The sequence below is a fragment of the Crotalus tigris genome, unplaced genomic scaffold, assembly GCF_016545835.1.
Source record: "Crotalus tigris isolate CLP2741 ecotype Arizona unplaced genomic scaffold, ASM1654583v1 scf7180000018674.437415, whole genome shotgun sequence".
Taxonomy (NCBI): domain Eukaryota; kingdom Metazoa; phylum Chordata; class Lepidosauria; order Squamata; family Viperidae; genus Crotalus; species Crotalus tigris.
The window spans coordinates 256,575-283,869 of record NW_024097138.1 but is presented as its reverse complement, the minus strand read 5'-3'; the positions used below and the strand labels follow the sequence as shown (position 1 = coordinate 283,869).

The 27,295-nt window shown below is 36.9% G+C and overlaps 1 protein-coding gene across 1 annotated transcript in view; it reads right to left on the bottom strand.

Moving 5' to 3' along the window:
• Positions 1-27,295, bottom strand: part of ABCA12 (ATP binding cassette subfamily A member 12) — a 224,960-nt gene that overhangs the window by 1,679 nt on the left and 195,986 nt on the right. Inside the window, exons 43-53 of the mRNA XM_039355317.1 lie at positions 25,344-25,459; positions 23,072-23,231; positions 22,253-22,521; positions 21,326-21,542; positions 20,649-20,758; positions 19,772-19,916; positions 18,207-18,341; positions 11,335-11,438; positions 3,642-3,734; positions 3,081-3,186; positions 2,113-2,250 (exon numbers count right to left, since the gene is read on the bottom strand). Coding sequence (XP_039211251.1) covers positions 2,113-2,250; positions 3,081-3,186; positions 3,642-3,734; positions 11,335-11,438; positions 18,207-18,341; positions 19,772-19,916; positions 20,649-20,758; positions 21,326-21,542; positions 22,253-22,521; positions 23,072-23,231; positions 25,344-25,459 — 1,593 coding nt within the window. The remainder of the gene's footprint in view (positions 1-2,112; positions 2,251-3,080; positions 3,187-3,641; positions 3,735-11,334; positions 11,439-18,206; positions 18,342-19,771; positions 19,917-20,648; positions 20,759-21,325; positions 21,543-22,252; positions 22,522-23,071; positions 23,232-25,343; positions 25,460-27,295) is intronic.

The following is a 27,295-nucleotide window of genomic DNA, read 5'->3' as shown; positions in this document are numbered from 1 at the left end:
CTCTGTGAGGTGAGTTGGTCTGAGAGAACATGAATGGCCCAAGATCATCCAGCCGGTTTTCATGGCTAAAATGAGACTAGAACTCAAAATCTCTGACTTTCTAGCCTGGTGTCTTAACCACTAGACTAACTTGGCTAATTTGACTAACTTGTCTAACTCGATTGCACATCAATACAAGTTAGGATATTTATGAGCATATAATAATAATAATCAGTATAAAGCTGGAAGGGACCTTGGAGGTCTTCTAATCCAGCCCCCTGCTCAAGCAGGAGTCCCTATATCATTTCAGCTATCTAGTCTCTTCTTAAAAACTTTGAGTGATGAAGGACCCACAACGTCTGAAGGCAAGCTGTTCCACTGGTTAATGGTCCTGTGTTATGTATTAAATATTATGATGATAACATATTTTCCTATTAGTTAAGACATATGTTAATCTTGCTTCTCATACAACTTAATAAATTTCTTGTCACAAAGATATATACATACATGTGTATAACTGGTTTATGTATGAAATCAAAGCATTCATGTTGTGGTTACTGAAATAAAACAGATGCTTATCAAGAATGAAGAAATCTTCAGGTACTGCTAAAACATCTTTTACCTGACAGCTCTTACTTTACCAAATTTGTAACATTCAACCTAAATGAATTTCAAACATCAGGTGAAAAGAATTTCAGACAAAGCCAATTAACTCTTTTGCCTCTTATTGGTATTAATAGCTGATTCCTATATTAAGGACCAAGGGCCACATTACACCCAGAGAGGTGGAGCACAAATGGAGTTGTATTTCAGCCCTTCCTCCAAATGATTTTGGAGATTAAGGTGAGGATGCTTCTACTAGGGATTCTTTCCCCAGAGATCAAGACTGTTATTTTCTAGGCATATGGCTAAGGTTCACCTAGTATTCCAAGTCCATGTTCACTAGCAATACTGAATACATTAATATTCAGGCTGTAATCTTTAAATGTTAATACAGTGCTTCATTATTGCTTTTAATAGCAATTTATTCAGATATTGCTATTTTGAAAGTTATAGGGTCTGTTGAAGATTCACTAAAATGAGATAGAATATTTTAAAAGAAAATAAATGAATTTGCTTTTTTATAAATTTTCAAGAAAATTCAGAAATGGACTTAAATGCTAGGAAGCTTTAGTTATGTTATCATCAATGTGTGAAATTAGGCATTTCATAGAATGCCTAGGAAATCTACAGAATGCCAAAAATGGGATATCAAATATGAAATGCTTAATATTTAACACATTTCCTAGGCATTCTATGCAATAACAAAAGACAAACTGGCAAAGTATAAAATACTCCTGCTAAAATGCCATTCTATTCTTCCTTGTTGCCACAAGTAGGTTAATGCTGGTCTTTTTTTTTTTTTTTTTTTTTGTAGTAAGAAAGTCCTGTACTTCATTTTGCATTTCTTCTTTCATTTTCATATACCTGTTTTCAATAAAGAATTAGGGTTAGAGTTAGGCTAACTCTAACCCTGACCCTTTTCATGACTCTGTTTTCATGCTTTAGCTAAATAGTTCTTAACATTCATAATGTCTAGGTATTATATATAATACCAGGGAAAGTATATAACATATTAAAATAACACAGACATTTCATACTTTGCCTAAAAATATTACACATTCTATAGCAGTGCTTCTCAACGTTTGTGTGACGGCGACCCCCGTCACACAAACGTTCTGCGCATGCACGGCGGCGCGCGCATGGGGGCGGGGGGCCATGCGCGATGCGCATGCGTGGCGCCACCCCATGCGCGGCGCGCATGCACAGCGCCGCCCCCATGCACGGCGCGCATGCGTGGCGCTACCCCCATGCGCGGCACGCGTGCACGGCGCCGCGAAAAATGGCGGATCGCCACCTTTGGCGACCCCCGAAAAATGGTCGATCGACCCCAAATGGGGTCGCGACCCATAGGTTGAGAACGGCTGTTCTAGAGATTCCTAGGCATTCTATACAATGCCTGCTTTTCACATATTGCCAGTAATAGTTATAAGTTATCTTGCCTCAAACTAAGAAAAGAGATTCATTATCCCTGTGTTTCTTACAATTTAATTCTATTGTGTCAACAATAAATGAGACAAGTTTATTGCTTACCTCTTCCAGAGTTGTTTGACTCACAGAAAAGTGTTTAATTTCAAAAACTGCTTTGTTCATTTCTAGAAGTTGAAATATGTTTGCCACACCTCCTGCAGACACTGGGATATGATATTCCACCATGTTCAGTTGATGATCCTATATGAATAAGATGTAATGCAGTCAAATGCAGATTTGGAAATCAAATACTAATGTCCATCTGACAACTTATTTTGATTCATTTGTACCTGACATTTTTACAGGAATGTGCCAGTTCTTTCATAACACTATGTGTAGCTATTCCCCAGGGCTTTCTCTATTAATTCTCGATGATTTTTCCAAACTACTCTACAAGATGCTTGAGAATCAACTATGAGAATCAGAATCATTGTGTACTTATACGTTTGATAAATTAAAAAACCTCTAGTGATAGTAGCTGCTATTAATCAGAAACTACTTCAGTCTTTGCTTCTTTTATGCTGCCAGGATCTTAGAACCAGACGCAACCAAATTTCTAAAGGAATCTTATGAAAGTATGAATTTTTACTTCTGTTTTCTTCTGTACAAGAATGTAGTGAGATCCTTAAAAGTGAATGAGAAAAAACCTTGAAAACATGCTATGTGCTCTAATTTTATAGAACAAATGTGATAATATTTGGCTGGTAATATTACTTTGTGAATACTACAATTAATTCAGGATGCTACAATTTCTATCAGAGCATTAATCAAGAACAATTTGGTCTCTTTTTAGTTTGTGGTTGGACTGAACAACAGGAACTTACATTATTACATTCTCTTGTATACAAAAAATTCATTGCACTTTTTTGCACTTTAGCTTAGCCTTATTGATATTCTGCTTATTTAAGCACATGAAAGAATATTCCATTATGTTAGAAATCTCCCTGCAGTCCAAATAAATGTAACCAGATTTCTAAGTTGTTAATGTAATATGCAGGCATTTCACAGTATAGCTATGCAAAAATATGTACCCTTAAATATGTATTTGGAAAGTTTGTTTGTAAAAATAGAGTCAGCTTCTCAATGTTGTCCGCACTGTTATTCAAATGCATCTTCACAGTGAATCCTTTTCCAAATCTAGAGGAAAATATGAAAAGTATATTTTATTAGATAAAATGTAATGAAAATTCTAGTAATCCCAAGCAGTACTTCTAGAAAACCAAATGAAGCATAATTTCTAGTACAACCAAAAGCACATTAAGGATCTGGGTCAGCTTCAAATTTCAGAAGGTTAGAATGCTGCAGCATCACTGGTTTGTGTAGGGAGAGCTCCTATCTATACTGAGTCTTATGTACATCCTTTGATACTTGAATGTGACAAATCTTGCTCTGCATATCTAAGTTATGATACAAAGTTGTAATAGAATGCAATAACATCATTATATCACCTTGGTTCACTTATCCATAAAGCTAAAAAATGACTTGTTTGGTAATTTTTGTATTATTTCCCCCCTTAGAGCAAAAATTGCTCTTCCACTTTACTGCTTGCTCAATTGGGTAAGAGTTGTCACAAAAAAAAACATTTTACCAACCTGCTTTTTATATGCTGTAATGAACCCAAGCACTGGAAATGTCCATTTACCATGATAGCCAGGCGTGTACAGAGAGCCTCACATTCTTCCATGCTGAAAACCAAAAGGAGTTGCATTTTCAACATGAAAAACTAGAATGCCTGATGATTAGAATACATCTTGTTGTCTGCAATCTTCTCAAAAAATACCCAATTTATATATCGATCAATAACCAGCAAGATGGGACTGTAAAGTATGAATTTCTATCAGTTAGCAAGATAGATGTACAATCCAGTTATAATCAGAAGCATTATTTTCTTATGGAGAAGATAGTGGGAATCACACTCCACAAGGTTTCGAAGAAGTATTGGAACTGCTTGACAGGCTAATCAAATATTAAGAGGAAAATTCTCTTAGGGTGAAAATACCAGAGATAGGTAGATGTTTACCGATAGATGTTTTCTATTAATTTAATAGCGATTACTCAGAATTAGTGCTTTTGCTATTCAATAATGGAACCTATTGCCAACCATCTCACTGCATTAGACAGCAAAAGAAACTTCTGGGCCCTTTTTCTTCTCCAAAGTATATCTTTAATGAAAAGCCATATGGGTACAGAAGTAGAAAAGCCAGTTCTGATGTTTTTATGTGCAAACAGCATAGGAAAACTTTTCCTCCCCCCCCCCTCAGCCCTCCCATTGTCCATTGTCCACCAATCAATTGCACTTGCTTTATTTTGGAAATGGCCTGTCTGCCTCAGATGTTTCCAGGCAATGACCTTGGGGTTTGGGTCTGTTTCATGCTTCCAGGTGGCACTCTTGCATTCCAGAGGTCCCTCCCAAATCTCCCTTACATTCCAATGCCTTCCCTCTCCCCTCCCGTTACTGTTATCTGGTTGTGAGCAGGACTGTGTAGTGAGTCAGTCATGACATGCTGACCCTCCAGAACGATTAATCCTACAAAGAAACACACACATTATTTCTACACTACCTTCTTTTCACATTAACACCCTATCAGGGTTGGTCTGGGTATATTGTCCAGATACATCAAGACCCCTTATACAAATGCTCATGTAGGACTTCATTTATTAGCTGCATGAACACTGCTGAGGGCCCCTGTAGCCCAAACAGCATCACCTGGAACTGGTAGCAACCCAAAGGGCAATTGAACACCATTTTTCATTCATTCCCTCCTTAATTCTCACTCAGTAGTATGCCTCCCTCAAGTCCAGCTTCGTGAAAATCCTCCCCTTTGCAAGGTGGCCCAACAGGTCCTTCATTAGAGGGAGGGGGTACATATTCTCCACGCATATACAGTTTAGCTCTCTATAGTGGACACACAGCACAAGAGACCCATCTTTCTTTTCTTTGAAAAGCACAGGGGCTTGCCATCCTCAACTTAGCCGACTGAATGAAGCTCCTAGCTAAATTTTTGTGTATGAATGTGCAGAACTCTTCCATCTCCTGAGGTGTCGTTGAATAGACTTTGGTTTTGGCAGCTTAGCCCCAGGCACAATCTCAACTGCACAGTCTGTGGGGCTGTGAGGCGGAAATGTGTTGGATTCCCTCTCACCGAAGACCTCAGCCAGGTCACGATATTCCTTGGAAATCAGTGGTTCTAAGCTACCACTTCCCTCTAATTTATGGCAGGTTCCACTTTTGCTTTCTTAGCTGCAGACATGTGGTGGCTTCTTAGCATTTTTCCTATCTTTTGCTGATTGGATTCTTTCCTTTGCATCCACCATTTGTCTCTATCCCAACTGAAAGATGAGTTCCATTTTTTTCCATCACAGCAGTCCCAGTATCATGGCCTCTGTCATCCTGGGGCCACAATAAATCAAATAGTCTCTTTGTGGGTCCTGGCTTTTAGCTTCACAGGCTCGGTTAGGCAGATCGCTGACAATCAGCCTGTTATTGAACCATCTAGCTGGGAAAATGCTATGGGCTTTCTTGGTTTCCTTAGCCTCATTCCTAGCTTCTCTACCATGAGTCCAGCAAAGCCATATGGGTCCCCTTTACTCCTGTGGCAGACACAGAAATCTCCCTAGCAGTCATGGGGATTATGGTGCCATTTACCAATGGGTTGTTTTCTCCTTTGCTATTGCTCTTGTAGAAGACTGGTCCCGTCTTGACAAGGGCTGGAGTTCCCTCCCCTTTGCTGGATGGAGGAGAGAGCTCTGTGTTTTCTCTTTTTCTCTTCAGTTAGCTTGGAAGAGGGGAGCAGTCATTGGCCGTGGTGTGAGGCATTCAGCAGAATGGTGCCCCTCTTTTCTGCAATGAAAGCAGCCACCAATGCTTTGGCGGGGTTTGCCTCATCTGGCTGGCAGCGCTCTTCCTCCCTTAGAGAGCCATTCATCTTTTTGCCGGCTGGCAGGACCAACTCTCCTACCCTGTGTGTGTGTTTATGGAATTCCATCAGGTTGATCTCTACTTCTGTGGCCACATGGTACCATGCTCACAGGTTGTGCAGCACCACCCGGGGTAGGCAATTCTGGTACAGTTCTTTGTTCAGCCCCTCTCGGGAATGGTAGACCAGGCCAGTTTTCCAGGTGGCAGGCTAGGTGGCAGAAGTCTCAGATGTACTCTGTCACTAGTCACTTCCCTTGCTTTAGGGCACAAATACAGCCTTTCCACATTTCGGGCTGCCATGGAGTCCTTGAACCATTCTCATAGGGCTTGCATAAAAGCGTCAAGGTCATCTAGCTCAGGGGCTGCAGTCAGTGATCGGAATGTTCCACTCAAAAGGGTTGTCCCATTTGGCTAGCCACTTTGCTCTCCATCTACCACCTTGGATCACGTTGAGTCCAGCAGGGAGAAGGAGGTCTTCAGCCTTGCCCACATTTGATGCATAGTGAGTCTTCGATCCCTGGTATGGGGCATCTCTCACTCACTCCTTCTTGGCTGTAGGTGGTTGCTCAAAATTCTCAGGTCTTGGTTTTGAGCGTAGGCTGGTGGCTTGTGCTCTGGCGCCAGCCTGAGGCGGTGCTGGCTCTTCCCAAGTAGGGACCTCTCCTAGCTTCTTTTGTTCTTCTGTATCTTCGGCCATAGACAACATTTGAGACTGACCTCCTGGTGGAATCCAGGAAGGCTATTACTGTGAGAGCTAGCTTAATGTCAACCGTCCCACTGCATTAAATAGCAAAAGAAACTCCTGGGACATTTTTTTATCCAAGAGTATAACTTTACTGAAAAGCCATATGGATACAGAAGTAGATAAGCCAGTACTGACATTTTCATTTGCAAACAGCATAGGAAAACTTTTCGTTCCCCTCCCTGGACCTCCCATTGTCCACCAATCAGTTGCACTTGCTTTATTCTGGAAATAGCCTGTCTCCTTTATTTTGGAAACAACCTTGGGATTTGGATCTGTCTCATGGGTCCAGATGGCACATTTGTATTCCAGAGATCCCTCTCAAACCTCCCTTACATTCCAATACCGTCCCTGCCCCATCCCATTACTGTTGCCTGTTTGTGAGCAGGGCTGTGTAGCGAGTCAACCATGACACCTATTTTCAAGGTAAGCTCCCCTGCCAGATGTGTTTAAGTACAGACTAAAAGTAGCCCTCTGTCTGGGATCAGTTTATATTCTTGCAGAAATCGACAGCTGGACTCAACTAAATGGCCCATTCTCTGGGATTCTAATCCCACCCTACAACTGTTTTCTTCAACTTATAGTCAATGAATTCTTTCTATTTAAAGCAGGGGTATCAAACTGCCGGCTGGTGGGTCGGATGTGTCACGTGGAAGCTGCGCCTACCCCAGCTCTGGCAAGGGAAAAAAAATCATGATACATTGTGATATATCGTGTAATGTGGCGAGTTTGACACCCCTGGTCTAAAGGCATCAAATAACTAAAAATTGGCAACTTCATGATAAAACTTATTTGAAGACAATAGGGGCTATTCATTACTTAATGTTAATCTACCATGTGTTCAATCATGATTTTCTTCTTACCTTTCTTTTTACATGCAATTTTATAATTTTATACCTTCTGAGGATCCATAGGATTTCTGAGTTGGAAGAGGGCATTAAGGTCACTGAGTTCAATAGCAACATCCACTCAGAGTAACTGCAGGGCAGCCAATCCTAGCCTTCCCCCACCTAGCCTTTTGCTTATCCCAGAGAGAAACTTCTTTAAATCATTTGAGGTCAAGGACTTGAGCCCAATCAATGTGCCATGACCCCAGTGTCCAGAGACCTATCAAAGTTCTCTGAGTTAGAACTGCCATTAAAATTATAAAGAGATTGCTGGATTTTAAAGAAGCTGAGCTAAATTCCTCAAACACATTGCCTTTGAACTTTTGCACAATAATCTTAAGCTGCTTGATTCCCATCTGGAAAAGGAGATAGCTGTAGATATTCCTTTTCAGGTTTTATCACTTTCTCCACTTTGGCTGCAGTACCGAACAAGTAATCCTTAATGGTACTACATCTACATGGAGGGAAGTAAGCAGTGGGGTATCACAAGGCTCTGTCTTAGGCTCAGTACTCTTCAATATCTTCATAAATGACTTAGATGAAGGAATAAAAGGGGAACTCATCAGATCTGCAGATGACACTAAGCTGGTAGGAATAGCCAACATCTCAGAAGACAAGCCCAGGATCCAAAAAGATCTTGACAGACTTGAACAATGGGCCCTATCCAACAAAATGAAATGCAATATGGAGAAAAGCAAGGTTTTACACCCAGATAGGGAAAACCAAAGGTACAAGTACTGATTAGGTGAAATCTGGCTCAAAAATAGTAGCTGTGAGTGGGAGTTTGGAGTCCTAGTGGATGATTACTTAAACATGAGCTAGATGTGTGCGGCAGCAGCCACAAAATCAATATAATTCTTGGTTGTATAAATAGAGGCATAGAATCAAAATTATGTGACATATTAGTGTAACTTTATAAAGTCTTAGTAAGACCATACCTGAAATACTGCATCTGGTTTTGGTCACATTACAAAAAAGATGTTGAGATTTTTGGAAAAAGTGCAAAGAAGAGCAACTAAAATGATTAAGGGCCTGGAGACAAAAAACATATGAAGAAAGGTTGCAGGAATTGGGTATGGCCAGTCTAAAAAAAAGGACTAGGGGTGACAGGATAGCAGTATTCCAGTATTTGAGGGGCTGCCACAAAGAGGAGGGGTCAACTTATTTTCTAAAGCACCAGAAGGCAAGACAAGAAATAATGGATGGCAACTACTCAAGGAGAGAAACAACCTGGAATTAAGGAGAAACAGTGAGAATAATTAACCATTGGAATAGCTTCAGAAGCTTCTGCTTTCAGAAGCCGTAGGTGCTTCATCACTGGAGGTTTTTAAGAAAAGACTGGACAGCCACCTGTCTGAAATGGTATAAGGCAGACATATCAAACACAAGGCCCGGGTGCATGTTGGGGAAGTGTCACCCTTTGTGAGGGATGAAGAAATGGACCATGCCTTGGCACTTGCCCCGGTCCCACCTCCTTCTGCCAGAGATCCTCAGATCTGTCCCACTCCTGCCCAGGCCCTTAATGCAAACGATGTAGAGCTGGCAATGCCCACCCAGTAGGCCATACCCACTCCATCCACAGCCACCCAATAGGCCGCACCCACCCGCCCCCCCCGAGGGCAATCGCAATGCTGATGCGGCCCTCAATGAAATTGAGTTTGACACCCTGCTATAAGGTCTCCTACTTGAGCAGGGGGTTGGACTAGAAGACCTCCAAATTCCCTTCCAGCTCTATTCTGATTGATTGATGGATGGCTTAGTATTCTTGCCATACTATACTTACAATACTACCACCTGATGTATTCTCTTGTTTATCCCCCCCACCTGAGCCAGGAAAGCAATAACTAACAGTTTGCTTTCATGGATGAATCTTTAAGGACATATGATTTCCATTGATAGACATTTTTATGAACTGTCCTTTGTTTATTCACTCTCATACTTCTATCCACCACTTGGGAGGGTGGAAGACAAAACCTGTGTCCATTTTACATGCAGATCAATCCTTAGGACAATCATGTTGGGTCCCTGAATTAGTCATATAAATTTGGGTTCCATGGTCTGGAAGAACTGAGTAAATCTGTTAGGGATCTAAAATCAGATAAGGGAGCAAATCCTTAGAACTGTTCCCAAATCTAGGAGAACCATGGCTTCAGGAGATCATTGAACAGGCCTAGCTAGGGAACATTGAAATCTAAAGTTTCAAAATGTATTTTTCCTTTATATATAATGCTTAAGTAATTCCTAAAGTTTGTAAAATATTATTGAAAATTTATTTGAGAGTATCTGTGTTAAGAGAAAGTTAAAGAAAAACATGTATTAGTTTAAAGAAAAGTTTAGAGTTTTAAAAAGAATGTATACAAGAAGAAAAAAATATTCTATGAGGGTAACTTGGAGGGAGTGATCTAAATTTAATAGTGAACTTTAAAGTATGCATGTTAAGAGGATGTTTAAAAATGATGCATTAGAAAGTTTTGATTTCAGAAATGTTTTTAAAGAAAAAATTAGTGTTTTAAAATGGATGAAAAAAAGATTTTTTTTCCCTTTAAGGTTAAAGAATCTGAAAGAATACAGTAAATTTTGTTAATATAAATGGCAATAGTTTATAAAGATTATTAAGTGCAAATAGAAATTCATATTATTTCCAAAGCAAGGAAGATAAAGCAGAAATGGTTAAATTGATTGTTTTATTCAAAGAGGAAAATATATTTATATTTTTTATTTCAATATCACTTCTGGATTTTGTACTTGTGATAAAAAAAATGAAACTTTGAGTTTGATTTTGCCGATTAGATAGATTTTTTATTATAGGAATGGCTAGTTATATACTAATGTGTAAAAGTAAAAAGTTGAGGCTGGAATGTTATAAGGACCCACCCCACTTTGTATCTTAAGAAGACAGAACTCTTGGAATAATTCTTCCAACAGGCATCCTTTATTAAGAGAAAATGGTTGCAGGCGTTCTAGACAGGACTTGGGGTCCAAGCTCTCCCATTCAAGGTTTTAAGGGGTTCCCCAGTAGCCCCACCCAATCACCCCCTTCTTCCAGCCACAGTCTCAGGCATTACACTCCCACCCCCTTTTCCTTACTGCCGGCTGGATGGAGACTTCAGAGAGAACTGCATGAAGGTAATAGTCCCATTGTTATGGTTAGTCCTTTTGGTGATATACACATCCAGTTTCTTTGAAGTGTACCGAAGGAAGTGAGGGCCATAAAGCCCCTTTGTTCACCCCCTTCCCTTCATCGTATGACAGAATCCAGAGAAGGCAGAAATGGTATTTTCTATAGTTGATAACTAGAGATGAAATATAATTGGATTCTGACACTTATACTGTGCTAAAAAGAGTCAGAAGTCAACGCTTTTTTCTTTCTTCCCTTGTAACTCCTTCCCTTAATTTCCTATTTTTATTTTTTTTTGTATTTTATATATTGATAAAATAATAAAAGTCATTAAATGACAGAATTGGAGATGTCTCACTTTACAGTATATGAATCCACCCAGCCACAGACTCATTGTTTCCCATTTAGTTGGCCTCATTTTCCATTCTGCTATTTTAACTTAAATGAATTGAAACGTCTAATAAGCATACAGAAATAAATGTTTATATACAGTATGTTATTAGCATATTTATTTACACTTAAATAATATTATTAATATTATTTAAATATTATTTTATAACTATTATATTCTGTATGTAGGTCTGAACATTTTCATTGTCCCTCAGATAGCACATTATACCTGTGTGAAGTAAGTATCACTGAACACTGGTTCTGCACTTCCTCGGTGATGATTTTCCATAAATGCCTCTTTGCATTAGGATCCATACCAGAACTTGGCTCATCCTAAAATAAAAACATTTGACAATGAATATTACAGGTTAAGAAAAGAATTTTTTCCTTAACATTTTTAAAAGCTCTACTAGCCTTTCTGTTAGTTCGTCCAGCATTTTTACTGAATGTTATTTTAAAGGTTTACAACATAATTGCCACTATATTATGGAAAAAATGACATTCTTCAATTGCTTGTGAATAAGGTCATCTTAGGAGGGTTTCCTAATAAGTAAAGAGTCACAGGACTTCATTGTTAAGCAATAAAAATGTCTAGATATTGCCCCAAAGAAATAAATAAAAAACAGTTATTAACTAGGAAAGCTGAGCTTCTCATTTAATTATAGATGAGCTAAGTTCATTATATCTGAAATATAACTGGTTATTTTTATCCTTTTACTGATTGAAAACAAAGAAAATAAGAATGAAGGTTTCTCCTTTTCTGAATTCTCCTCAAAAACTCAGGAGACAGCGTAGTGCTATTGTAATGTCAAATTCAGATATGGTGCTGTGAGACTAGAGAAAATATCATGTACATGAGCACTTGTTTTTTATGGGAATATGTTATTGATATTGTAATATAACATACCGTGTTTTCCCGAAAATAAGACCTGGTCTTATATTCTTTTTGGCTCCAAAAGTTGCATTAGGGCTTATTTTTGAGGAAACACAGTATTAAGGTGATCAGCCCAGTTGGGTGCCCCACCCCCAGCATTCACACAAGAAGTAGCGAGTGCACAGGGGCCAATGTCTGTCGAAGCCGCAGTCTGTCGGACCCTTAGCCGGCACACTCTGGGGCTGCACAGCCTGCACAGTGCAAGTGAATTGATTACCTGTCCAAGCAGCAGACAGAGTCAGATGTGTAAGGGGAGGCAGGTGATCCCGACATGTCGCATGACTGCCTGCCCCGGCATGGCTGTGGGCAAGCTGAGAGATGGTGGAACGGAGTGGGCGGTGCATCTGGATCACCTCTCTCCCCCCCATGCCTCTGCCTGCTGCCACTGTGTGAGCCTCCTGTGAGCCAGGCGGCCATGCAGCACATCCAAATCGCCTGCCTTCCCTCTGTGCCTCTGCCTGCGCCTGCTGCCAGTACTGCCATGTGAGCCTCCTGCGAGCCAGGCGGCTGCATAGCACATCCAGATCGCCTGCATCCCCCTTGCCTCTGCCTCCTCCTGCCGCCAGTACTGCTGTGCAAGGATGAGCCTCCCGCGGCTGGCCGCCCACTCCATCCCACCATCTCTTGGCTTGCCAGTGGCCTCACGGAGGCAGGCAATGTGTGGCACATCAGGATCACCTGCCTCCCCCCGCATCTGCCTCCACCTGCTAGTGCTGCCACACATCAGGATCGCCTGCCTCCCCCACGTGCCTCTGCTTGGAGGGTTGGCCTGGCCACAGTGCTCGGACTTATCTGTGCTTGTGGGCTGTGACTGCTGCCAGACACCGTCGGCCCCCATATGCTTTCTGCCTCCTGTGCTAGCCACGCCTGCCCCTGGGCTTATTTTTGGGGTAGGGCTTATATTAGGTGCATGCTAAAAAATCAGTCTAGGGTTTATTTTCTGGGTGGGTCTTATTTTCAGGATAACACAGTAAACATAATAGGTAGCAACCAATGTTAAGCAAATACCTTTTATACTAATCCCTCTGAATATGTTTTGAAGGTTCTCCCCACAAATCAGAAAAGATGTGGGAAATAGAAAGCATACCAAAGAGAGAAGGAATCCATAATGCCAACAAGCTTATCCACTGCCTAATACGTAATAAGATGAAAAGTAGGTCATGTGCATTTTTATCTTTTGAACTCAGTGTGACTTATTCTCTATTTAAATATATAAAAAGGGCAACAACTGATGCTATTAAGATGCAGAATTACTGGATAAAAAATGCTTGTAAATGTGTGATTTCTGTGTTGCTGCAGCCATAGAATAACTGTGAATATGGTGAGTGATACAAAAAAGCCATTTAGCAAACACAGATCTTGAGAGGAAATGGGATCTTTTGTTATATTTTTGCACTTCATTTATATTGCCTATCTGTTGTTAATGCACCAATGTTTGCTATTTTAAATACTGTAGTTGTCTATAACTTCTATGTGCTTAGAAGAGGGGATTGAAACAACCTGGATGAATATAGGGGTTTCTAGGAAAGGGTGTAAGCCACAATTTCATCTAAATAAGAGCAATCCTTGGAGATTTAACATAGACTTTTGTATTAAACTTGGATAGTATAGAACAGGGGCCCCCAACCCTCAGTCCGTGGACTGGTACCGGGCCGCAGCATGCCAGCAACTGGTTCATACAAACAAGTAAAGTTCCAGCTGATGCAGGCAGCATGCAAAACCACGCACTCTCCGGTCTGTGGAAAAACCTTTCTCCACGGAACCAGTCCCTGGTGCCTAAAAGGTTGGGGACCTCTGGTATAGAAGAAGGGCTTGTTTAAAAAATAGCAGTAAAATAATGATGTCAAAAAACCTCAGTGGCAAACCTGAAGTCAATGCTAATATTAAATTAATATTAAAAATGAGATCAGGCTTTAAAGTAAACATAGCAGTACAAATATATAAGAATGGAAACTTGTGATAGAGATAAAAATATTTGCTGATAGTTTCCAAATAGAGACATAATGGTCTCATAGCCAGAAAGTAGGCTAAATGATGCTGCCATAGGAAGGACATTGTTCCCTAACTCATTACAGAAACTTTCCCCATTGATATTTGGGTCAGGTCTTTTTCTAATCACTGTTCAACTATTTATATGGCACCCTCTTCTCAGGAATTTATTTACAAAATAATGTTTTTTAACTAAGTGCTCTTTCCAAATTGCTGTCCTGTATGCCAACATAAAACACAGAGTTGCTGTGTGAGACAAGTAGTTTCTACATTTGATAATAAAAATAAAAAAACATTGTCAGCATAATTTTGTTGTATTCATTTAAACAGTTAGATGATTAACATATAAATTTGATAAATAAAACTATGCTGCTCCCATTACCAATCTGTATCCTGTTTCTATTTCCCCTCTTATAAATCCTATTGAATCATGTTGCCCTGATTGATGACAACCAATCATTGTAAGTAGTGTGATTGGTTTTATTCTCTGGTTTTGCTCCCATTTTACCATTGGGGATAATAAAATAATATGAACTCAAGAAACATACAGGAACTGTAGGAAGGTCCCCCCCTCCTCAGATTAAAATATTCTTTATTCTTAATATTAAAAAGAGGCAGAATATTATATTTCTCCTGAAGGAGAAATGGAGAATTTATGTGGTGATTTATATTCATCAAGATCAGATAGGTGTTCTCCAACCACTTTCTTGCTTATTTTAATTTTAATTTTTTTTAAAAAAAAGTTTTTATTGATTTTCTAATTTCACCTTTAAATATTTGAAAAGCAACATGGTGGCTGAGTTGGTCAATAACTCAATAATATACAAATATATTTAGTACAGATCTCAAACTATTACATTAAATATTTCCTCTTTTTTCCCTTTGGTATTTACTGTCTCATATTTGAATTAATACAATTCTTATTATATTGATTAAATGAAAATAACTTTCTTATATTTAACAATAATTTTTGTTTATACATATCCTAGTTGTTTTAATATTCAATCTTTTTAGACAATCAATGTCCTGATTAATTTTTCCCAATTTTTAATTTCCCATTAATATTTAAATTTAATGTTTAATATGTATAATTTCCAAGTTTTAAATAATACCAATTTCCTTTATCACAATTCACCACAAAATCTAATGTTCAGGATACATGTCTTATCATTTGAATTCTCACCATCTTACATCAACCAATTAATAATACAATATCATATTCTTATTTTCTGATAATTTCCAAATATCTTAAATTTAGTAACCAAAATTTCTCTTATTTCAACATTTAGTACTTCCTCTCTTCTTCTTTAATATCTACTATCTCATATTTAAGCTAGTAATTTTTTTATTGCCGCTAAGCAAGAACATATTTATTAGATTCATCAATAAACTTTTAGCTTATATATATCTTAATTACCTTTACAATTAACCTTTATAAACATATCAATGTTCAAATTCAACTGTTAATATTTCTACTTCAAGTTTTAAATAACCAAAGTTTTCTTTATCTCCACTCATAACAATATCTAGTATTCAAAATACACATCTTACCTATGAGTATATTCTATTTTAATTCTCACTAATAAGTCAAAACCGAAATTTTCTTTAGTCTTATTCTAGCTTTCTTTCTTTGCCAAATCGTCTTCCATGACCATGCTTTTGAATCATCCAATAAATCTCCCTGCGTTGTTATATATATTGTGTGACGTAGAAAGAACCATCCAATTGCCATTTTTTTTAGAAGACTAACAAAACGTCTATTTTTCCATCTCGATGTGGTTGTCCTAAATTATTTATTTTCTCTTCAATCTGTTCTTCTTCTTGATCCTTGGGTTTCTTCTGATTTATGTAGAAAGACTTTTCCCTTTTCCATATTGTTAGTCCCTTTTCTGGATTTTCCATTGACTGTATTTGTTGATCAGTTGAGTCTTCTATCATAATATTTAATTGTTCCACTTTTTCTGTTACGTTCTGTATAATTAATGTTTTAGTTGTAGTCAAAGTCTGAGTTCGTATCTCTGGGCTGGCATCTTGTTCTTTTCTGTAACCTCTTATTTCATCAGTAGCTGTTAGAATAGTTTGATGAATTGCTTTCAACATAAAGAGAATCTGTTCCTGATCTTCATCCATATTCTCTTAGTAATGTATTAAAAGCTTTACAATCAGAGAATGCAGGAAAAAAAAGTTTTGTCACTGAGTATGGAACACAGCTGGGCTTCTCACAGCTAACGTTTCAAGGTTACAGTCTTATCTATTGTTTGGGCTGCTGGCCAAATCTCTTTTAAGCAATAACAAATTGTAATATTAGGTTTAGCCACAAGATGTCGCCCCTGATTTAAAGTTTTCTTTTGAATCCAATGCTTTTATAATCTTTTCAGTTTTGCTTCTTTTTTGTAGGTAAAAAACCCAGATCTTCAGTAAGAATAGAAAGTCTTTTAATCCACAAACTTTAAGAAATAGAATTCCAATTTAGGATCAGGTTATTCTTGCAACATTTCTAAAATCCCCTGGATAGTCAGTCGCCGCTGTTTCTAGAGGGAGGGATAAAATCTCCCTTCCCTCTCCACAGGGGGGAAAGTACTTTATTTATTTATTTATGAGATTTATATACCGCTTTAAACAGCTTATGCAGGAAAGAATAGTTAGAATTTAAGAGAGGTAGACCTCACCCAGTCTCGTCCGCGCTGCTTTATAGTTGCCTGGTGGTAAGTGTGACTTTGGCTGTCTGCAGCTTAGTGATGAGCCATATTGCTATGGCTGGTCTTTCATCTGCCAGTTTGGAGGGATGCCCCAGATCGAGCGGAAAGGCTACCACCCTCCCATGATCAAGCGGGGATCCCCTCCTTGCTGGTCGGCCCTACAGGGTGACTTTCGATCCTGTCCAGGGTCCCCCAGTGATGTGAAACTGGACGTGGAAAATGGAGCTCTCCTTCCAGATGTCCATGGCGGCCACCTCCGCAACTGGAAGATTTTTAATTTTTATTTCTAATCTGACTTTTACAGTTAGATTTTTGGTAGGTTGAGCTATAGTTTCTTTTTGCATGAAGACTGATGTAAAGAACGAATTAAGCAGCTCTGCTTTCTCTCTACTGCCAGTTATTTCCTTGCTATTTTCTCTCTTAAGTGGACCTACTGTTTTCTTCACCTTTTTCTTGTTATTTATATGTTGAAAAACACTTTTTTTTTACTATCTTTGATTTTATTGCAAATCTTCATTCATTCTGAGCCTTGGTTTTCATCTTTGCAGATTCTGGCTATCTGTGGATATTCTACTTTAATTATGTGTTCCTCTTTCCATTTTTTGTACTTGTCCTTTTTGTCTTTCACTTTATTGGAGAGATCTTTGTGCAGTCATTCTGGTTTCTTCTTAGTTTTCTTTCTCAGTGGTATTGTGCTGAACTGGGCTTTTGTGATCATATTTTTCAGAGTTTCTCAAGCTTCTTGAGTTGTTTTCCCCTTTAGGATTTTCATCTATGGAATTTTTCTTAGGCTCTCTCAGAGTTTGTTAAAATCAGTTCTTTTAAAGTTTAAGACACTTTTCTATTGTTTTGTGTTTGCATTATATTGCAATATGACATGGTCACTCTCACCCAAAGTTCCAGAAACTCCCTCTATCACTTCTTCTCTATTAGTAAGAATTTGGTCCAGTATAGCTTTTCCTCTAGTTCCTCCTTTATCTTTTGGATGACAAAGCTATCATCTTGGTTGGTTAGGAATCTGTTTGATCTCCCACTTGTTGAAGAGTTTGTCTCCCAACTGATATTAGGGTAGTTAAAGTCTATCATTACTACTATGGTATGTTTCCTACATACATTTGATACTTGTTTAGCAAAGAGTTCATCTATTTCTTCTGCTTGGTTGGGTGGCCTGAGTATACGCCTAAAGCAATGTCATTCTTTTTTTCTTTTATATTGATCCATATGGATTCTTGGAGGTTTTCATCCTTGGTTTTGTGGATTTCTGTAGAGATGTAGAGATCTTCTGTTACCAAACTCAAATGAGCCTGGCCCTCACTTTCTATGCAGAATATTAAGTATGTGCACGTGCTGAGCATAATCTCTCCCTTTAACAAAATAGTTTTCTCTCATCTTGTTGTAGCTATTACTTTGCAAGAGTATGAGACAGAGAACATGAAAAATCATAATAATTCCCCACAAAATAATGTTTGTATTTCATACCAATAATAAAACTGATGGTTTCCCCAGAAGGGCTAGAGCAGTCGATAACTTTCTGTTGGTGCCATAGCTACACATAGAGGCAATTCTACATTGGTAAGGCATGAGATTAAGTCGATAAAGAAGGTGAAGTACAATCTGTGGGGAAAAGAGATTCAGAAAAAGGATCATTTTTCAACAATTATGGTATGACAATATAATTAATACCTGAATTTTAGGAAGAAATATTATTTTGCCAGTTTTACAATTAACAATTGTTTTTTCTTAACTTCCTGTTCAATGTTAATTTACCAGCAGTTTTAAGCAAACATTTTAAAATCAAGCATAGATAAATCTATAGCAAGCATTTTGGAGTTAGAAAAGAACTCATAATTGTCTGCACAAGACTCTCCTGCTAACTTTGTTTTGTAAGGCTATATTTTTGTGGATTTGTTGCTGTGCCACTTGAACCTGAAATCCTTTGTAAAATGTGGTACCTAGAACTGAACACAATAGCCTAAGTCAGTATTTCTTAAAGTGTGGTTCTAGGAACCTGAGAATCTGTGAAATCAAAATTATTTGCCCAATATTAATAGTATTTGCTAAAATTTAAAAGCATGTCACTTTTCTCATTTTTTGTTAAAAATAGGGGGTTTAAAAAATATTTTATTTATACTAATATTTAATGGATTTAGTATTATTTTATGATTCAATAAATATTCTATAAATGTGTATAACCTATGTAAATAAAAACTCTTTTGAGTTTCTCCATAATTTTTAAAAGTGGGAAAGGGTCCAGAAAGAAAAAAACTTTAAGGAACACTGTTCTAAGTGGTCTTTGATTAATACCAAATGAAATGGAACAATTTCTTCCTGTGACTTAGTAGAAGAGTGTTAGTCTATGGTAGCTAGAAATCAGGAGGAGTTTGTAAACTGATGGATAGATGCATGTAACCAGTCCACACATCTCATGAAGTGAGCTATAGCATAGGACACACTAAGTATATTATTTGCCACTTAAGAAGTGATCTGACTTTCACATAGCCTAGAATAAGTTACAAGTGGCGAAGAGAGCCCTAATGTTAATTTTGTCAGCACTGATCATTTCCATAAGAAATGAAATTCATCCTCCACCATGAAGGGAGAGAGATCCTTTGGAAAAAAATGATAGTCAAAGATTAAATATAAACAGCCAAATTCTGGCCTCTGCTTCCACCAAACCTGCTTCCAAATGTAGGCTAGCTTTTGAAATACAGCTGAACCCTAATATGTTCTTGAAAATTCAGCCTGGACAAACCCCAAAAGGCAAAATGAAGAAAGAGACAAATTGAACCCATTGAGAAGATGCGCTAATTCAGTCCAAATTATGTATTTGGCTACATTCATTTAAACCAGGGGTGTCAAACTGCAGGCCCGTGGGCCAGATGCATCATAGCGAAACTGCACCTATCCCATTGCCGGCAATGGCAAAAAAGTCGCAATACGTCACAACACGTCACGTGATGTTGTGAGTTTGACACCCCTGATTTAAACTATCTTAAAAGCAAAACTTCAGCAAACTTCTGATATTTCTACTTAATCTTACATACCCCTTTAATATCTTCCTCTGGGATGCCATGTAATCGTGCATAGTAATACATGTGTTCTTCAACAGTCAACAAATCATCTAGAGCATCTTCTTGTGGACAGTATCCAAATTGTGACCGGTGTGTATCATCAATTTCACTCAAGGATCTGAGTTGCAAAAATTCTTTGTTAAGCCTAAAAGATTCTTAAAAGTGCTTAAAAGCTAACACAGTAAGAAGCCATGTGAAACACTTGTACAAACATATATAGTAGAAGGAGAAACATAGTCCCTGTCATTGCTGTCTCATTGTATCTGTCTTCTACACATCTGAGATTGCATCTGGATAAAACCACATTTATGGATAATCTTTTATTGACAGACTTATAAAGCATGATTTTATGTTGGCTTCAGACAATTCACTGCATAAGTTTTGATCACTTTAATAACTTAACACATCTAATCTGTAAAATGCCAGTCTTCTTACTGGGTTTTATTGGAGGGTGGCCTTAGAGGAGAAGGCCACATTTTGATATCCATTTTGCATTTCCATTTTAAGGCCTCATTCTCAGGAGTGGCAGAAAAACACCAGGGGAGTCACTTGTGACTAAGCATTTCTTACATAATTATTCAGCTGAGATGGGAGACGAGCAACTGTGATTTGCAGTTCTTGTGAATTTATTAAAAATAACATTGTTGAATGAATTACTCTGAAATGCTATAATTTAACAAAACTTTGATTTAAGCTTCACATGGCCTCAATGTCTATATTATGGATAGAAAATGCATTACAATTCTATTTGGATTTCTTTTTAACATAAATTATTTTGTTTCATATTGGATTTATTTTCTTAGCTAAGTTGCTGCACTTCCATTGTAGAGAATGAATCTGTCCTCCATACCCAGTTTCATCTTGCATCAGTAGCCTTCCATCAGTTGGACCAATGTCTCCTGTCAGCATTTTAAAAATGGTGGTTTTCCCAGCCCCATTCACACCAAGCAAGCCAAAGCACTGAATTATGGAAGAAAAAGACCACATTATTTTTAAGGCATTTCCTTGACTTAAAATAGATTTGAAAAACAAACATTCTTTCATATTATTCATAATATTTGCAATTTTAATAAAAGATGTTTAAAAGAAACAAAATAGAAAGCCCAAGAGATATAGAAAACAGCATGTTTATGTGCATTCATACATTAAATATCTAGCAAAATATCCGCTTCAAAGGGGGAGACAGCAGAAACATTCAGATAAATGCTTATCTTTTTTACAATCCTCCCATCTAATCTCTGAAATGATTGAGTTCTGTGCAGGAACAGTATCCCTGATACAGAGTAAGATACCTGCCTTATGCAGTAGATTTTCAATCACATGAAACATTTAAATGGTTAGGTTTATGTTTTTGCTACTACTGAATATAAGAAGGGCAAAGAGAAATGAGTAGGGTGTGTATGCCTGATATGTCCAGGTGAATGGCTGAAGATGCCTCTTAAGCTGTGCACAATTTTTTGTAACTAATTACACACATTCCAAGAGTGTTTACCTCTCATAATTTCCACTTTTGGTTTAATGACTTACCTCTCCTGCTGGGATTCCAATGTTGACATTTCTTACTGCTACAATCCTTCGGTAGGGAAGATGGTAGATTTTGGTAAGCTTCTGGAGCTGCAACACATCACAATCTGACAAGCCCAATGTCACTCGCTCTTTTTCTGCTCGGACATCCTTGTCTTCCTCCCCAACAATGTCTTCAAGGTAGAGTGGAGACTTACCATGCAGTTTATTAAATAAAAATCTACCCAAAATTAAAATCAAGTATATTAATATCACCTTATTTTTAAATGTTGTTTTATGAAATATTATTTTTGTTGATATGAATTGTTTGCAGAAGATTTTTAAAAATTCAATGATTCAATACCAGTCAATATACAGAATAGAACAGAACAGAATATTCTTTATTGGCCTAGGCCCTAGGGTGATTGGACACACAAGGAATTTGTCTTTGGTGTTTGCATAAGCTCTCAGTATACATAAGCAACAGACCAACAAATATATCAGATGCTTCCATCTATTGCTGAAACTTGGTAGGGTTTAGGCTTAGACTGAATATATATTAGGATTATTCTACTCTGCAGCCCAGATGAGATTAAACAAAACAAAACAACTACTTGCTTAAACTGCTTTGTGGATCAAGAGCTGTGATTAATTTCTCCCTTGTTTCTGGTATTTTGGCACTGTAATAAAGCAACTCTTTAATCACATTTATTTGATGCAGAAAAGAGATTGTTGCCCCTTCACTGCAAAATGGACCAACATGTACTTGACAGTTCCTGTTACTACATAATCTTAATTTAATAATAAGCCTAACCAGTTTAATTTAACAAATCATTTTATAAAAACCTGTTAAAACAATAAATTACAGCAAGTTTATATCCTGCAACTTACTTTTTATCCCTAATTTTATCTGTAATTTTGGAATTTCCACATATATTTATGGTTACTTACTGTAATATTTTATGCCACATTTTCTGAATTGTTCCATCATCAAGCAAGAGGCGGAGTGTAAAAAACAGAGTTCCCTGAATGAACATTCCAAGCAGTTTGGATGTTGTCCTGTCCAGTTCAAATGTTTTATCAGGGTAAACCACTCCATAGGCTTTCAAAAAACCCATCAAGGCATTATACTGAGATAATTCGATTAACCCATAACCAAAACAGAATTGTGGGAATATTAGGAAAATATGTCTCAATGTTTCTGCAAGATCATGCAGGTTCTGAAAGAAATAAAGATTCCTTGGTCATTATATTTTTGTAGTTACAAAATAATCGTATATTTTTAAAAAAACCTTTTTAACAGATTATATTATAGCACATTGCTGACTCATATTCATATGTGATGCTATATTTATCCTTTTCATGCAAATCATTAGCAAGCCACATATGGGGTATACCTGGTCATTTCTGTCAGTTCCATTTAATCTGAATGTTTCTTAAACACTGAAACAAAACACATTACTTGAGAAGGAATCTGGCCAAGATAGAATTGTTGGTTCCTTGGATTTTAAAACTTTATTTTTCTTGATACAACCTCAAATAGAGTTTCTCTTTGTTGCATATCACATTGCAATATACATTCATATATGAAGCTATATTTATCCAAAACCCCTTTCGTGCAAATCATTATCAAGCCACATAAGGAGTAACTGTTGTTTCTATCCTCTGGGATATTACTATTGGTATTCTACCCTATTTTATATAATCTGGAAAATTAATGAAAAATTTCATTATATGTTAGTGTCAATTACATGCTTTCAAGCTTATTACCTTATCAGTAGCTTTTTCTTGGGAAAGTAAAAAAACAACTGAATGGGTGATGATTGTGTTGACGCCAAAGAATAAATTGATACAGACATAAACAATAAAGGCCATTCCAGTTTCCTTGAAGATTCCAGCCAGTAAGTACATCCATGAAAATGTTGAATATCTGCAGATCATTAAAAAGCACAAGCAGAATAAAGCAAGCAATCCAGAATAGCAAAGTACTTAATTGGCTTCTAGTCCAATTTGTCTGTGAAATAAAAACTGGAAATAAAAGGGGTCTGTTTTATCCATCTTTTCTTGATAATAACTTAAAATTTATAAATTGTCTGTTGTTGTCATGAATTTTTAATGTAATTAGAAAAGATAAATAATCTTATTTTGGAGCTAATTTAATTGCCAAGGATCAACATTAATTTGACAACCATAATTTATTATTATATTCATTTATTTGTATCTTCCTACTCCTTCCTACTCAGATAGACATGCAAGGCAATATAGACTTACTATCTTAGACAAAACCAAAGCATTTGCTTCTCTCTATATATTTCTCCTTTGAACTGAAGCCAACAACTTCTTGGTATTCCTATACTTTTTCTTGACCACACTATTAACAAGGTTTGTCAGCATATTTTTTCAACATCCAAATTTAGCTTTCAGCTGTTATTATTTCTCAGTGATCTCCCATCCAGTAATACCCAGTTCTGTCCTAGTCCCAATAAAGCTGCAAGGGATCTTGGAGGTCTTCTAATCCAACCCCCTGCTCAAGCAGGAGATCCTCTGCCATTCCAGATAGATGACTGTCCAGTCTCTTCTTAAGAACCTCCAGTGATGAAGCACCTACAGCTTCTGAAGGCAACCTTTTCCACTGGTTAATTGTCCTCACTGTTAGGAAGTTTCTCCTTAATTCCAGGTTGCTTCTCTCCTTGAGTAATTTCCATCCATTGTTTTTTGTCTTGCCTTCTGGTGCTTTGGAAAATAAGTTTACCCCCTCTTCTTTGTGGCAGCCCCTCAAATACTGGAATACTGCTATCATGTCACCCCCTGGTCCTTTTCTCTAGACTGGCCATACCCAATTCCTGCAACCGTTCTTCATATGTTTTAGTCTCCAGGCCCTTAAGCATCTTATTTGCTCTTATTTGCACTTTTTCCCAAAGTCTCAACATCTTTTTTTTAACATGGTGATCAAAAGTAGATGCAGTATTCCAGGTGTGGTCTTACTAAGGCTTTATAAAGCGGTACTAATACTTCACGTAATTTTGATTCTGTGCCTCTATTTATACAGTCGAGGATTGTATTAGCTTTTTTGGCTGCTGCTGCACACTACTGAGCATTTTGAAATCCATGAAGCTCATGCAGGTACTACTTCATAGCGGGGTATATTCATGCATTTAGATAAAGAAGGTTAATAGCTACAATGGGCACACATAAAGAAACAAAGAAAAGCAAGTAAAACATTGCATTAATTATAAATTTCTATCTTAAAAGTAAAAACAAAATCAAGAAAATAAAAGAAAATGCAGATCAACATGAGAACAAAATTTACTTCTCGGAGCCTAATGTAGCCACATTTTGCCTAGCAATTCCACAGTTTATACTTTTTTATTCTTTTTTTTTAGTTTTGCATCCATTTTATCATGAACCTGTTTATTTGTTCTGTCTCCATGTTCTATCTGAGCAACACTGTATATAGGTCCCTTAGTATATCATCTTGATTCTGTACAAGCATTTCAAATTCTGACCATTTTTCTTAGAGGCCCTCCATTATTTCTGAAGTCAGTTTTTATTCTTCCAGCAATGTGTAGATACGTCAACCATGTTATGTTCTGATTTTTTTGAAGTAGTTGTTGCTATATCTTTAATCTATTTATGGGGTATACATGGATCATATCTGCATATGTAATTATACTTTTCCTATATAGTTATCTCTGACATAAAAAGCATTTAGAGAAAAGCTAGTGGTGAAATAGTTGAATTTATTTTTCTCACAGGCTTCCATATTTTATCATGTTTTGTCTTATAACATAGCCTTTCAATTTTTTATGCTCTTTCATAATCCTATACCATTAAGTAGACTGGCCTCTTTTTACTACATGCCTTATTTCTAGAGTTGGTTGGTTGATTTTTATTTACCCTCTTTTATGCTTTGTTTATGACTAGTTACTTAAAAAACCTGACTTTTTTAAATTACTTTTTAAAATAAGTAATTTAAATAGCTCTGTTCAAAACTAGAATTGGAGATTCAGTTCAAATTGAATCAAGCTATCCAAATCCTTACCCAAATAAAAGAAGAAGCAGGAATACAGCCAACAGGTTTTTGTCATTGAAGAAAGCTGGTATCTGAAAAGCTGAAATAACTCCCACTGAAAGTATAACAGGCACCAGAAAATAAACCTGTAGAATGTTCATAAATACAATTGATTATCACAAACTAAATGCTAAGCATGTTTATTATAATATCATATATAGAAAACATATGGATAAAATGTGGCTTAAGCTGAATGAGAAAAAAAAACTTCCCTTCATAGAATATAAATACAGAACCATCCATTTTTACTTTAAAAATAATTACCATTCCCCATTGTTTGCTCAGTCATCGTCATGGAACTGAATTACCACTTCATTGGATTGATTTGAAAAACTGGATTTTCTTCTAACTATGAAAATGTTAGTAATAAAGGAAGCAAAAGCATTATTTACAGAGGCCCTAGAAAGCAATGGCTATAGAAAGCTTTAATCTGGAGACAAACAACATTTCTAAGATAGTTCCAAGCAATTTGAAAGAAGTGGTATATTTCAGAAGGATGAAGGCTACTTGTATCTGCTAGTTGAACTTATTTTGAAATAGTAAAGTCTGCCAGCCAGAAAGAAAAATGTATTAATCAACATAAACCACAGTCCCTTCTCAAGTATTTTTTGAATTACTCATACATAATTGGTGTGTCAGCTCTTCCATAATAATTATTTTGTTACTATTTTTACATGTCCAACCTAGAAAAAAGTACAATAATGTAAAGTACATTTTAAATTGTAGAGCTGAACAAGGCTCTGCAGACAGCTTAAAGAGATGGTTTTTATTACATTTTACATATCACTTTATGAAGTCAGTTAGATGTGAAATGGTAGCAATAATGGGAAACAGAAAATGTTTGTGAGAAGATTATTAAAAACAATTAAATTTACATTTAAAAATGATGACATTGTGGTTTTACAGAAAAGCTAAATTCTGTAAAGCCTTTAAATTTATGTTGATATCTATTTATTTGAAAATATTTATAGATCACCCCATGTACAAGATGGAATAGAATCAGTCAAAATAATAAAATAGCTAAGCTGCTAAGAATATTTTCTATGTGAAATGTTTACAACCTTTTTTTTTCAATTCTAGGAATTTGATTTCTTGAAATTAACTGCCTCTTAGATGTGCTTAAGTTAGTAGCACAATGTAAATTTTCCTTAGGTTAGGAAAAAATAATAATTAATCCTTGAGATCCATGCACATTAATTTTCTTTATTTTGGGCATATAAAAATTAGAAGGGCAGCATGGATATTGGTGTTCCATATAGTTCCTATTCTGGTTCCTAACTACAGGATTCACAAGATTTTCCAGTTCTTCCCCTAGTAAGAGGATTTTTTAGTAGCAAGAATTCAGTGAAAGGTATCAAATAACAGCATATCACTACATTAGTTTCAGTCTGTTGAATGCTGACTTCAGTTAGCTCATCTAGGATGCTATCAGTGGTGGGATTCAGCCAGTTCGCACCACTTCAGAAAAAAACGGTAGCTCATTTTTGTTGCCCAAGCCCAGAATGGACTTCCAGAAAAAACGGTTGTTTACATATTTGAATCCCACCACTGGATGCTATCCAACAGAAAATGCATAAATGTGCCATTTCAGACCAAGGAGCCAAAGCATGAAAAAGGCATTCCTATTATAATGAGTTTAAATCCAGAAAAAAGTGCTTGGTTTTAAGTAGCTCTTTTCAACTTGTTTGAACTATACAGGCCTATTAGAAATGATTAGTGACAATTCTCGTGAGAAAATATTTCATATTTATTCAATAATTTGGAAGTAGATGATCACATTTTTAAAGAACAAAATGGCTGAGTTCACACATGCTTAGCCATAGTTTGTAGTGCTGTATCAAAAGCCATATTTCTCATACATGATTTCAAACTGCCTATGTTTTGGCTTATTGTGATATATGAAATACGGAAAAAAGTATCCA